Genomic DNA, 14,527 nt, shown 5'->3' with positions numbered 1-14,527 from the left:
ATTGCGGTGAGAACACCCTGTCTCCATCCTAGGAACTGTTGGATCTCTAATCTCAGGATGGAGTGATGAGCAAAGAGGTAGTCTCCAGTTCAGCTTTGAAGTGATCCTCTTCTTTGTTTAATTCCCATGACCGAACAGCAACCTAGTGTCTTACCACAGAGCAGGAGAAAGAAGCTGATGAAGCAGAGATTCCCCAGAAAAGCCAAAGGGTGCAGTTGGGGTCTATTTTCACTCCTGCAGATCCTGTGTAAAGTATTCAGAGCTCAGTACCTGAAGAGCTCGCTCTTCGTGGCCCTACATGTTGTGCTTTTATTTTGCAGCCTGTATTTGAGGATGTAATTCATGCAGGTCAGCAGACCACAAAATAAATTCTGTGTTAAGGAAAAGGAAGTAAAAAGGTTTTATTTTGAGACTGAGTCAAGTTCTCAAGCTTGGAGACACTGATCACACTTCTCTTTTGTGGGGATGAGTGTCAGGTCACGAGGAGCCAATCCCCACCCTGTGAGGAATTAGAGCCGTATCTGTACAACTTATGAAAGCTGATTTGATACTGTGAAATTGTATTATGAAAAAAATTGAAGTCTGTGTGTGTGTGTATGTGTATATATATATATATAGAGAGAGAGAGAGAGAGACGGATGCTTCAACATACATATATAAAAAAATATGGTTCCACCATTGTTGATAGGAGCTGTAGCATGTATACCCTAGATAAATACCATCCCAAAAATTTTACTTAAAAACTCAGTATCTTCTCCAGACTATATTAAGCATAGTGCAGGGATCTCAAACTCAAATCACCATGAGGACTAGTACATTGGTCTGAGGGCTGCATCACTGAAACCTTTTTCATACAATGATACAAAAATATAGTAAAAAATGAAGAGTAATACAGTATGCTATTAAGTCAATGTATTAACTTTTTAAAACCTGTAATGCGAAGAGGGGTTTTAATAAAATATAAACACTCAGTAATGCACCTCCCTCAAATGACAAAACATGCATTTACTTTTAGAATGGCTTCAGTTAAAGCCCCCCCCCCCCGGCTCTTCTCCCACTCCACCACTTCCATGAGGCCCCGCCCCTGCCCTGCCTTTTCCCACCCCTTCCCCAGCCCCACCTCTTCTCCTGAGCGCACTGCATCCCCACTCCTGCCCCCTCCCTCCTGGGAAGTCCAGAAGTAAGGATGGCAATACCATGAACCCCCCTCAAAATAACCTTGTGACCAGGGCCATCCTTACCCTGATGCAAACTACGCAGCTGTGTGATGCTCCAGCGGCCAGCCCAATCCCCTGGCCGGCTGAGCTGGCCAGGAAGGCTGCCCCGCCCCCACTCCACCCCTTCCCCATAGCCTCTGCCCCCGCCCTGCCTCTCCCCACCCCGCTGTGCCCCAGCCCGGCCCCAGCTCCATCCCCTCCCCTCCCCTGAGCTACGTCCCGGGTAACTGCAGCAGGGGTCGGGCGCAACCTGCACTCACTGGGCGGTGGGAAGTGGAGCGACCTGACCCCAACCTGCTCCGCTGGCTTGTGCTGGGGGGTGGTTTCCCCCTGCCCTCCAAGCCTGCTCTTGCCCCTACAGACCTTGGGCACAGCCCCCACCCCATGGAGGCCTGGGCCAGCCTCCCCACCCATGGAGCGGGGGCTGCATATTGCACCAAAATGTCTAGGGATGGCCCTGCTTGCGATCCTCCCCCCCCCCCGCAAGTTCCTTTTGGGTCAGGACCCCCAATTTGAGAAATGCTTGTCTCCCCCATGAAATCTGTATAGTATAGGATAAAAGCACACACAAGACCAAATTTCACAGAGGGAGACCAGATTTCACAGTCCGCGATGCGTTTTTCATGGCCATGAATTTGGTAGGGCTCTAAAAAATTATTGCAGCCTCTGTTCCAAACCACTGCTTCACTTGCACTAGCACTGGAGAAGAGAAAGGGGTCTGATTCAGGGGTCAAGTGAAAGAATAATAAACTGAGTGCAGGCTGAAGGGATCTGGGCTGCTGCTAAATCAAGTCAAATTAAATCTTCCTTGAATAATATCGGTTTTCTTAATAATAATAATATAATAGCAAGCTCTTAGTGCCTTTTTCATATCATCAGTAGATCTCAAAATGCTTTACAAAGGTAAGTATTTTACAGATGAGGAAACTGAAGCACAGAGAGGTGAAAGTGATTTGCTCAGTCACCCAGCAGGCCAGGGGCAGAGCCAGGAATATAAACCAGGTTTCCTGAATCCTAATCCAGTATTTTAGCAACTAGGCAAACCTGCCTCCCAATTTAACTGGGTATGGCTAGCTTGCTACAAAACCCTAAAACACAAAGTGGATCTCCCCCCCCCCCCCCCCCGGGTTGTAGAAATATTTTATTGTTTAATGGGAAATGTTGCTTGGAAATTTAGTATTTTTGTTGGGCGGCATGTATTTCATGAAAGAATTTGAACCTATGGTTTTGACAAATTGTTGGGCTGGATTATTTCTTGACACCACTCCTCTGCCAGTGGGGGGAAAAGGTACCAAATTTCAGTTGAAATGCAAGGTCAGTAACTTTTCACAGTATCAGTCTTACAAATAAAACAGTTTGGCAAAGCCACCAAAGTTAATTTCCTTAGTCTTGTAACAAGTATAATCCTATCTTTTTACTAGAAACTACATATTCATGAATATACTTCCTCGAATTTCCTGTTTCAAAATACTCCTTGTTGCTGTGTTTTTGATTAAAGAGACTAGACCTATTTCATTCTTGCTAGAAGTGAGAATAATATATTATCTTATTCTCTTCACTGGGATTAAAGAAAAGGACTCTGAACAGCTACTCTGTAATCAGAGGAAATGTAACAATTCGGCCACATGTCCAGAGCAATAAATATTCAGGACAATTGTTTAAACTGAAATGGTAAATTAAGGTTGTGCTCACAAAGTATAGTGATAGTAACACTGCAAGGATCTGAAAGAGCTTTATTAGCTTGTAAGGAAGATAATTAGTCTAAAATGTCATTATCTTTATTAAATGTTAAGCAAAAATAAGCAATACATGGAATCCAGATTTTTGTGCTCCTGTTAATTAGGCTGTTCTGGGATTCAGCACAGGAATACACTTTACTTAACCTTTTTATTTCTTTTAAAGACACATTCCATTTGTGAAATGCTTTTGGTAATTCCTGGGTCACTGAAGCTATTCTAGTTAGTGCTCAGCACAGAAATCTGTTCTGAAGCTGGAAAACAAAACAGAATAACTCAATTTTCAATCTCTAGATCTCTCTTAGGTATTTGCCTGAGACATCTTTCTTCGGCAACCTTTCCTTCCTGCTTTTTCACCCAACCTTCAAGCCATAATCAAATCTCAGTAGTACATAAACTGCTTTATACACTTCGTTTAACTTTTGTGTGCAACAGATTTGAGTTCCTTGTTTATGCTTAGGTAGTGGGGTTTTTTGGTTCACATTATCAGTGGGGTCATAAAATCAGGCACTTGTATTTATCTAAAAAATGGTGTTTCATCACCATGATCAATCCCTTCCCAAAGTCCTCTCTTTTTCAACCTTTCCTTACAACTTAGACTAGTGGTATTTTGTCCTGCTGCATTGGCCAAACCAGTTAGAATATCTGTTCTGTTTTCAAAAGCCTGGTCGCCTCTGTGATTCACTGGGTTACAAATCTGCATAGATTAAAAATTACAATTGTGAAAGATTAGTTTTTATTTCATATGGGAGAGTGCTAGGTGAGCAGCTGAATCCACGGGTAACTACCTTATGGACATTTTAAAAATGGCTAACATATTCATTAAAATGTGCATGAGATTGAAAACACTTGTGTATCCATTTGTTACCAATTAAAATGCTATTCATTGTCTAATGGAACATTACCGATCTAGTATGATTTCTTTGGCATTCCCAGGAATATCCACAGCACTCCCATAAATGTTGCAATGTGTATTTTACCATTATTTATATTCTAAAGAGAGCTGATTGGAAAATTCAGTTACTTTGCCATAAATGCGTAAGATGTGAGTGCATATTTTTATGCTTACTCCAGATTTCTAATGGGCTCATCTGATTAATTGGACTTAACTGAGTTTTTGGTATTTCATTTTGAAAACGAAGCCAATTAATTTGGAGCTGCATAAAACTTTATACAGTGGTCATGACTCCGTCAAGAGAGTGACCATAAACTCAGTAACTAACATTCAGTTGCAACCATAATTTAATATACTCCAATGACTGAATGTGAAAACAAGACTTGTTCTCCGTAGCCATCATCTCAGCTATAGCATGTGATATACATGGATCATTTTCCAAATACACCAAGGCAGTTTCCCTTCACATATCCAGTGTAGTTTGGGGTTCAGTTTCAAATCAGATTTGGTTAAATATCAGGCATTTTCTAGCCAAACCAATGTAGCTGAATTAAGAACAGCTCTGTTCTCTCAGACGGTGCTGGTAGTATGGTGTGTTCCTTGGGTGACAATCAGACAAGGCCTGATTCTTCAACCAGTCTGTAGAATAGTCCCTTCTGAGCTATTAATTTCTCTGGAGAATCAAATTCAGCAACCTGACCGTTTTCCAAGACTAAAATCCTGTGAATATTAAAAAAGAAATGTAAGCACCAAGATAAACAGTCGCACTGAACTCAAACAATACCTAAGCTATTATTAGAGCATGCCTCAGTTCCACCCTCTGAAGAGAGCTACTACTTATGAGATACTCCCTTGGAGAGACTAGGAATGCAGTAAATGTGATCTTTAATTCATTGGATTAACTCCAAACCACCGAGTTGTATCCGAGCACGGGAGAGGAGCTCAAGTGAATAGACATTCAGCAGTAACGATTCATCTGTGAGTGGACAAAAAGGGCTATATAGAGCATGAAATGGACACAGATCTCACTTTCCCTCTGATTAACCCATGGTTAATGGTGAGAAGGCCCATCCTAAGGCAGAATCTTGAGTGGGGTAAACAAGAAATAGACAGAAATGAGACCTAAATGGTTCCAAGGAGATGTCACTCTCTAAAATGCTATGGGGTCTGTCCAGTTTTATAAAGCCTGCCTCTGTCTTCTGCTGTCCTTGTGAAAATGAATGTGAACAAATACACCGATGAAAGGTTACCTGTCGTAATCTAGGATGGTGTTTATACGGTGAGCTATTGTTAACACGGTCCACGCTTTGAACTGAGTCCTTATGGTTGATTGAATCTGAAGATCAGTTTCCAGATCCACCGCTGCGGTGGCCTCATCTAGCACCAGGATTTGGGCTTTCCGCAGGAGTGCCCTGGCCAGACAAACTAGCTGCTTCTGACCAACACTGAAAGCAAGAAGGGCAGATGGTGAACAAACAGGCTGTTGCTTTTCCTTGAGTTTAATCAAAGAATCATAGAAGATTAGGGTTGGTGTCTAGTGCAACCCCCTGCTCAAAGCAATGATGAGTCTGAAAGCAGCACAGCAGCTGATGGCCTTTCCCAAGCGAGGCAGGGGTCTGGGAATGTTAGGAGTGCACCTGGTCTGGTTCTGGGGACAAGACCGAGGGGCCAGATGTGCAATGTGTGTAGACACCATACTACCAGCACCATCTGAGAGAACAGATCTGTTCTTAATTCAGCTACCTGGTAGCACTGCAGATAGCAGCATGAAGCGAGCCAAAGAAACGAGGGGATTATTTGTATTGCAGTAGCATCCAGGAGCCCTCGGTGTTAGGTGCTGTACAAACACAGAACAGACTGCCCCTACCCCCAAGAAAGTTTGATTTAAGCAATTCCACAGTGCTAAGGGTTATACTGCTACAGCAAGCTTGCTCTGTGCTGACTATTGCTTTTTGTGCTTTACTAAATTAGATTTTTCTGTTTAAATTTATTAACCGCATTTAGGAACGTTTACTAATTGTGCACCCTCTGACCCTCAGATACAATGTGCACTGCCTTTCTCTTTCTGCATTTATGGTACCTCAGGTTTTCCCCTCGCTCCGAGCACTCATGGTTCAATTGATCAGGCAGATCCAATACAAAGTTCTTAAGCTGAATCAGTTCCAAAACTGTCCAGATGGCTTCATCCGAGTACTGGTTTAAAGGATCGAGGTTCATTCGTAGAGAACCAGCAAATAAAACTGGATCCTGAGTATAGAGACAGCGCAAAAGATTCCTGAAATGATTGTTACAAAACAACATAGCGCCTTAACTTCCTTCCACTGCAGGAATGCCAGGGTGAAATGCTACAGACAGTGTTATGTGGAAGATCAGACGGTGTGGTAAAGTGGTTACTTTTCCCTTTTAAAAGCAATGAATTTACCTCTCTCTGTGACCCACTTAAGCCTTCCTGTGTGTCATGGACATTAATGCAAATACCCTGCAGAATTGATAAAGGCCTTTAGAAATTAACTTCATACCTGGGGGATAACAGTTATTTTGGCTCTAAGGTCCTGGAGGCCTCTTTGGGCAATATTCACTCCATCAATTAAGATCTCGCCTTCTGCAGCTTCCATTAATCTCAAAAGCCCCATGGCAAGAGTTGATTTCCCAGCTCCGGTTCTTCCAGCTATGCCAATCTAAAAAAAATACAATGAAGGTTTAGGATGTATGTTTTACACTATTTGACTCATAGCCATAGTTAAATTTTAGGACCATGGAATTGACAGGTAACAAACCACTGGTTAAATCTGTCCAGCCTTTGACCATATCTGTCAGAGAAAAACACCCCATTAAGCACCTATTCCTGCAGTTCCTGCTCTGGATACAGGGGTGGTGCTGACACATGGACTTATAACTTTCCTTTGCATTTTCAACTACAAGCTGTTCTGCCTTCATCTGCTGTTCCCCTTGGGCCTCTTTTTGAAAGCCATCCAATATCTTTCACCAGTTTACAAAGTAAAGGCACTATTCCTCTGCTTTAATGGTGGAGAAGACAAGTGGATGGATCTGTGAGTGACAAACAGCCTGTCCTATGCAGATCCTGGGTGCAATATCTGCCAGTCTTTCCTGTCACAGGCCAGGGATTTAATTCCTTTTCACTACAGCCTCCTGGAATAGCTGAGGACTGGCATGAATTGGCATCACGTTTGGTTACAGGTTGGTGGTACACATGATCAGCCATGTGGATTCCAGCATAAATTTGATACATAGTCATTAGGACCAGGACACACATGACTTGCAAGGATCTGACCATTTCTCCAAGAACCTTTGGCCTCACGTTGTCAAAATATTCACCTAACATTCTTAGAGTTGGGTAACAACCCATAGCGAACTTTAAATTGTTTAATTACAGAGGGAAATCATTAAAAGCCTTAGATTAGGGGTCTCCAACTCAATTTACCTGTGGGCCAGTGCCAGTCCTCAAATCCTCCCAGCGGGCCAATAATGTCACTGAAGATGGTGTTCAGAAAAGAAAATGTTTATATTGTATTTTTTATTTTGAATTTCTTAGCAATAATAAAACTGTCATACAACTTTATACAATTCTTCGCCTGCCAGAGAGTTTTTAGTGTTTGCCAGACACCTGGCAACGCTTCAGTTCTGTCAGTTTGTTGATGTTTGGCCTCAGTGACTGAGCAGTTGAAACCTTCAGGATTGCAGCAAGGTGTGCATCAGAGAGCTGTGTTCGGTATTTTGACTTGTTTTTATTCATTGTGGAAAAAAGTGACCCTGCCTCCATGGCTGACTCTGCCCGGCAACTAATAATGCTGACTCTGCCTGGCGACTAGTGATGGTATCGCTGTTCCTCTTCCCCAGCCAATGGGAGCTGTGGGGGTGGGAGGGGTAGCACCTGCAGCAAACATTGCCAACAGCATGGCTGCATGAGTCTCTCCTCCGCAGTGGGGAGGTTCTCGGGCCGCAGATGCCCTGCGGCCGGGACTTTGAAACCCCTGCCTTAGATGGAGAAAAACCAGAATAGCTGCCAAATATAAAGGAGCTTTGATGTTACATTAAATTAAAATAAACATCGAATTCCTTTAGAGCTGCTCTGCCAACTTCCTATAAAACAATAGGATCTGACTCGGTAGAATTCCTAACACACAGTATCAAAACTGAAAACTAAGCCATATATTAAGAAGGGGTTCCTCAGTGCGCTAGGAGACTATGAAGGCCAAACGTACTGTGTGTTTACCTCAGTGTAGCTTTTGTCTTCAAGCCTTAAACTCTTTGACACAGGGATTGTTTTCAGTTTAGCAGCAGCTGCCTATTCAAAAGCACTGTTCATGCTTGTAGCTCCAAAGAAATAAATGGCCTTGCTTACCTTCTCTTGCCCGTTTATTTTTATATTGATGTTCTTTAGTGCGAACTCTAAATTTGGCCTGTACTGCACACCATAGTTTCTAAATTCAATTGCTCCTTCAGTTGGCCAAGCCTGACTTGCAGAATTACTGCCCAGAGTCCAGGGAGCCTGTGTAAAAGAGAAACAAATAGCACCTTCTTAAGCTGCTTTAAGTCTTCAAGTAATATGGCTATAATCAAAATGGAAAACTTCTCAGAGCAAAAATTCTTTCTGGATCTCTCTCTTTAAAAGCTTCTTTAGAGGGAGCATTTATTCTTCATAAAGGAATTGTTGAAGTTGAAATTAATTTCTTTATACAAAGATCCAGATTACTTTATGAACTGAAGTTTGGGGATAAGCATTTGTATGCACGTCAGATTAATTACATTATCAGGAAACCACACTGACTGTTCTAACTGTTGGCTCTGCCACACTCAGTTCAATCTATGTTGAAGAGATAGTACCTGTTCATTTTTAATGTTTATATAGCATAAAATAAATAAAAATGATTGTTGAGATTCTCAATCATTAAAGGCCAGCAACTGTCAACACTTATAACATCAGATCTGAGATGCCACAATTAGTCCCTATTCTAAGCATGGAGAAAACGCCACGGTGCATTCCATGGGTGTGGTAACTGTTAATAAATTATACTTTTTTAAAATGACAACTACAGCTTCACTGGTTTAAGGACATAAACTGAGCAGAGGTTATAAAGAACACCTAGTTATTTTAAAGTAACCTAACCGGGTCTCTGGGAATTAAAATGGGGAAGTGTTGATCCTTAGAATAGAAAAATTGCTGATCTGGTTTCTGACAAATTTCAGTTCAAAGGGTAAGAACAATGGTTGGCTAGTTACCTCTTTTGGAGTTTTTGAATACTCTCTCACTCTCTCCATGGAAACAATGTTGTTTTCTATTTCTGTCCAGGAGCGCACCATCCAGTTCAAAATGCCTGTTATCTACAAAAGGAGAGAGGACTGGCTAGAAATGAAATACCAACTTTGAGCCTGTTCTTACAAAGTACTTGGCACTTTGTAGGATCAGGCCCAGTGTTTGCACAAGGGGCCTCCCTGGATAAGCTATTAAGAGATTGTCTGTAAATTGTTTTGCAAGACAAAATAAAATAAAATAAATCCTGCTGACACCAGACCTTTCTGGAAAATTTTGCCCAGGCCACATTGGAGGAGCCTTGCCAGTTCACCCTGAGGCTACCTCAGTGCCAATTTACCAAGAATTAGATGTTACTGCCTGTCTTATGTTAAACTTCCAGCTCTTAAAAGTGACATGAAAACCGTTCAAGATAATCTGCGACTAGTCACATGAACATAGAAAATAAACACTGAAGAAAACCATTTGGCTGTTAAACTACAGTGACCATTTAAGCTTAAATTCAAAGGAACAAGAGGGATGTTGCATGTATTTGAGACTTGTTCTCTGTAAGGTCCTATAGTCTATAAATATCAGTGACAGGGTTACTGAGGTTTAAAAAATAAGGGAGTCTATAACAACTAGTTTAATGTCTGGAAAGGAATAAAAATATTTCCAAGCTTCTTTCAAAAGTCAATGGAAGCATCTTGTTTAAAATAATAAAAAATTCCCTTCCAGTATTTGCAACTCAAATGTTGCACAATTGTGCTGGTACTTGAGCCCTGATCTACACTACGAGTTTAGGTCGAATTTAAGAGTGTAGGTCGATTTAACCCTGCACCCGTCCACACGACCAAGCCTGTTTTGTCGACTTAAAGGACTCTTAAAATCGATTTCTGTACTCCTCCCTGGCGAGGGCTTTAGCGCTAAAATCGATCTTGCTGGGTCGAATTTGGGTTAGTGTGGACGCAATTCGACGGTATTGGCCTCTGGGAGCTATCCCAGAGTGCTCCATTGTGACCGCTCTGGACAGCACTCAACTCAGATGCACTGGCGAGGTAGACAGGAAAAGCCCCGGGAACTTTTGAATTTCATTTCCTGTTTGGCCAGGGTGGTGAGCTGATCAGCCCAGGTGACCATGCAGAACTCATCAGCACAGGTGACCATGGAATCCCAGAATCACAAAAGAGCTCCAGCATGGACTGAACAGGAGATAATGGATCTGATCGCTGTATGGGGAGAAGAATCCGTGCAGGAAGAACGCCGTTCCAAAAGACGAAATGCCAATGTATTTGCCAAAATCTCCAAGGGCATGATGGACAGAGGCTACAACAGGGACACACAGCAGTCCACGTGAAAGTTAAGAAGCTGAGGCAAGCCTACCAAAAAACAAAGGATGCAAACGGTTGCTCTGGGTCAGAGCCCCATACATGCCGGTTCTATGATGAGCTGCATGCAATTCTGGGGGGTGGCCCCTACCAGTACTCCCTCACTGTCCGTGGACACCTGCAAGGGGGCAGTCTCACGCAACAGGGATGAGGAGTCTGAAGATGAGGAGGAGGTTGAGGATAGCGCACAGCAGGCAAGCGGAGAATCCCTTCTCCCCGGCAGCCAGGACCTGTTCATCACCCTGGAGCCAATACCCTCCCAACTCTCCCAAGGGAAGCCGGAGAAGGAACCTCTGGTGAGTGTACCTTTTTAAATATAATACGGGGTTTAAAAGCAAGCGTGTTTAATGATTAATTTACACGCCAAGCCAGTAGCAAGTAGTCTGGATTCATTGCAGAACAAAACCTTGTAGCGAATGGACCCGGGCTTTGGCTCTTTGCCTTTGGCTGAAAATAAATCATCCCCGCTGTTAGCCACGCGGCGGGGGGAAGCCTGTTCATGGCTGACCGGGATCTTCCCTGATACTAGCCACGCGGTGGAGGTGTGGGGGTGTGAAGCGATCATCCCAGAGAATTGGGGTGGGGTTGGATTGTGCTGCACATTCACCCTAAAACCGCAGCCCCTCCTTTTAAATGGCCAACCCAATGGGCTTTTCTTGGTATGAGAAAGGAGGGCGCTGCTGTTTGAAACTGTTCCCACATGTTATGAAGGTTGAAGATGCCGAAACCCTTTGCCTTACCATGGCTGCCTGCAAGCCGAATTCTGTTGCCCAGCCGAGCGTGTGATGTCTCACACCAAACCAGCAGGCACTCAATATAAGAGGAAAAATGCGATCTGGTAGCAAAAGCACATGTGCTTTGTAATGTGAATCACTTGATTCAGTGTGAAATAGTCTTCCCTTTGTTCTCTAAAATGTATCTTTTTAAATACTACTCTCCCTTTTTTTCTCCCGCAGCTGCAAATGTTTCTACTCTCCCCCTATCATCTCCGTCCCAGAGGCTAGCGCAGATTAGAAGGCGAAAAAAACGCACTCGCGACGAGATGTTCTCAGAGCTCATGCAGTCCTCCCGCACTGAAAGAGCTCAGCAGAATGCGTGGAGGCAAACAATGGCAGAGTCCAGGAAAGCATTAAATGAACGCGATGAGAGGAGGGAGGAGCACGCTGAGAGGAGGCAGGATGCAATGCTGAGGCTAATCGGGGAGCAAACAGACATGCTCAGGCGTCTGGTGGAGCTGCAGGAAAGCCAACAAGAGCACAGACTGCCGCTGCATCCACTATACAACTCCCTGCCCTCCTCCCCAAGTTCCATATCCTCCTCACCCAGACGCCCAAGAACGTGGGTGGGGTGGCGGGAGACTCTGGGCACCCAGCCACTCCACCCCAGAGGATTGCCCAAGCAACAGAAGGCTGGCATTCAATAAGTTTTGAACTGTAGTGTGGCTTTGTCCTTCCCTTCTCCCCTCATCCACCACCCCACTCAGTGCTTCCCTCCTCATCCACGCCTCCCAGGCTACCTTGCGAGTTTTCCCCCTATTTGTGTGATGAATTAATAAAGAATGCATGATTTTGAAACAATAATGACTTTATTGCCTCTGAAAGCGGTGATCGAAGGGGGAAGGTTGGTTGGCTTACAGGTAAGTAGAGTCAACCAAGGGGGCAGGTTTTCATCAAGGAGAAACAAAGACTGCCTGGCCAGTCATGAAACTAGTTTTCAAAGCTTCTCTGATGCGCAGGGCGCCCAGCTGTGCTCATCTAATTGCCCTGATGTCTGGTTGTGCATCATCGGTCGCCAGGCGATTTGCCTCAATCTCTCACCCCGCCATAAAGGTCTCCCCCTTACTCTCACAGATACTGTGGAGCACACAGCAAGCAGCAATAACAATGGGAATACTGGTTTCGCTGAGGTCTAACCTAGTCAGTAAACTGCACCAGCAAACTCTTAAACATCCAAATGCCCATTCTACCCCATTCTGCACTTGCTCAGCCTATAGTTGAAGTGCTCCTTACTACTGTCCAGGATGCCTGTGTACGGTTTCATGAGCCATGGCATTAAATGGTAGGCTGGGACTCCAAGGATAACTATAGGCATTTCAACATCCCCAACGGTAATTTTCTGGTCTGGGAAGTAAGTTCCTTCCTGCAGCTGTTCAAACAGACCAGAATTCCTGAAGATGCGAGTGTCATGCACCTTTCCCAGCCATCCCACATTGATGTCAGTGAAATGTCCCTTGTGATCCACCAGTGCTTGCAGCACCATTGAAAAGTACCCTTTGCAGTTTACGTACTGGCTGCCAAGGTGGTCCAGTCCCAAGATAGGGATATGCGTTCTGTCTATCGCCCCACCACAGTTAGGGAACCCCATTGCAGCAAAGCCATCCAGTATGACCTGCACATTTCTCAGAGTCACTATCCTTGATAGCAGCAGCTCAGTGATTGCATTGGCTACTTGGATCACAGCAGCCTCCACAGTAGATTTACCCACTCCAAATTGATTCCCGACTGACCGGTAGCTGTCTGGTGTTGCAAGCTTCCAGATGGCTATTGCCACTCGCTTCTCAACTATGAGGGCTGGTCTCATCTTGGTATTCTTGTGCTTCAGGGGAAAGCAAGTCACAAAGTTCCATGAAACCTGCCCCATTACCACCATGATGTCCAAATTGCCAGGGCCCATGCTTTGAGAGAAGTCTGTGTCCATGTCCTCATCACTATCGTGATCACGCTGTCGTGTCGTCCTCGCCTGCTTTTGCAGGTTCTGCACATACTGCAGGATAATGCATGAGGTGTTTACAATGCTCACTGCAGCAGCGGTGAGCTGAGTGGGCTCCATGCTTGCCGTGGTATGACGTCTGCAGGAGAGCAGAGTTGCAGTGGAAGCGGTGGAGGATGACGGTTAGCACCGCGCACATTTCCCAAGGAAGAACACATGTACCTGGGAGCCCATGACAGAAAACATGGAAAAATTCACTATCAAGGCAATAGCAGCAGAGCAGAGTTGCAGCGGAAGCGGTGTATGACGATGGTTTGCAGACCTACTACACCATCTGCTGCCAGCAGCACCCAGGACACAACAGCGGCGGTGTGGGTGAGCTGAGCGGGCTGCACACTTGTCGTGGTATGGCGTCTGCACGGAAAAAAGTCGCAAAACAATTGTCTGCCGTTGCTTTCGCGGAGGGAGGGGAGACTGACGACATGTACCCAAAACCACCCGCGACAGTGTTTTTGCCCCATCAGGCATTGGGAGCTTAACCCAGAATTCCAATGGGTGGCGGAGACTGTGGGAACTGTGGGATAGCTACCCACAGTGCACTGCTCTGTAAGTCGATGCTAGCAGTGGTAGTGAGGACGCACTCCGCCGACTTAATGCGCTTAGTGTGGACATACGCAATCGACTGTATGAAATAGATTTCTAAAAACTGACTTCTATAAAATCGACCTAATTTCGTAGTGTAGACCTACCCTGAGAGTTTGATATTGCCTAGGAAATCTTAAAAATAAGAGGCTAGCTAATCTATTCTCATTGTCCAAGCTGAGAAATGTCCAACATAAACAGCACAACTAGTGGAAAGGACATTAGAGTCTTTAAAATTCTTCCACTTTTAATTCTCTAGAGCCTGATGCTTGCAATCTATGTGCTAATCAAACGAGTAAGGGCTGCAGGATTGGACCCATAGAGTTATTTGTGATACAGGTAAGGATTTTAAAAAATGATCTGTAACCTGACAGTCCCCTCTGATGAGATGGTAAAATCATGCACTGCTGCTTTGAGTTACCTGAAGAGCACACGAAATGGAAAAGCCAACAATCCCTGGACTAAGATGTGTTTTGCTAAGCACAGCGAACAGGGCTGCAAACAACACGATACCATTACCTAGAAACTCTAGGTTTGTAGCAAGCCACCTGCAAGTAGAGAAGAGAGGATTTAGCCCACCTCCATTCTCTTTATGTTCTCGTGTCCTCTCAATTTCATATATTGCCTGCAACTATTTTTGTAAAATGTATTTGAAGCCTTCTCGGTAAAGGATGTTAAATAAGGTCATT

At 44.2% G+C, this 14,527-nt stretch overlaps 1 protein-coding gene across 3 annotated transcripts in view; it reads right to left on the bottom strand.

Annotated features, from left to right (window-relative positions):
• Nucleotides 1-2,979: 2,979 nt before the first annotated feature.
• The window catches only part of LOC117883756 (multidrug resistance-associated protein 1-like), a 47,834-nt gene continuing 36,286 nt past the window's right edge, over nt 2,980-14,527 (bottom strand). For 2 of the 3 annotated variants that reach the window (XM_034783466.1, XM_034783467.1), the window contains 7 exons: nt 14,260-14,386; nt 9,090-9,191; nt 8,212-8,358; nt 6,368-6,526; nt 5,929-6,095; nt 5,099-5,293; nt 2,980-4,568 (listed from right to left, as the gene is read on the bottom strand). In XM_034783466.1, coding sequence (XP_034639357.1) covers nt 4,460-4,568; nt 5,099-5,293; nt 5,929-6,095; nt 6,368-6,526; nt 8,212-8,358; nt 9,090-9,191; nt 14,260-14,386 — 1,006 coding nt within the window. In that variant the 3' untranslated portion in view covers nt 2,980-4,459. Of the gene's footprint in view, nt 4,569-5,098; nt 5,294-5,928; nt 6,096-6,367; nt 6,527-7,290; nt 7,341-8,211; nt 8,359-9,089; nt 9,192-14,259; nt 14,387-14,527 lie in introns of those variants that run through there. The other variant, XM_034783468.1, reaches the window with a different exon arrangement.

This window comes from Trachemys scripta, chromosome 10 (genome assembly GCF_013100865.1).
Source record: "Trachemys scripta elegans isolate TJP31775 chromosome 10, CAS_Tse_1.0, whole genome shotgun sequence".
Lineage (NCBI taxonomy): Eukaryota > Metazoa > Chordata > Testudines > Emydidae > Trachemys > Trachemys scripta.
Note: the sequence above shows the minus strand (reverse complement) of the source record. Positions and strands in the feature narration are given on the sequence as shown.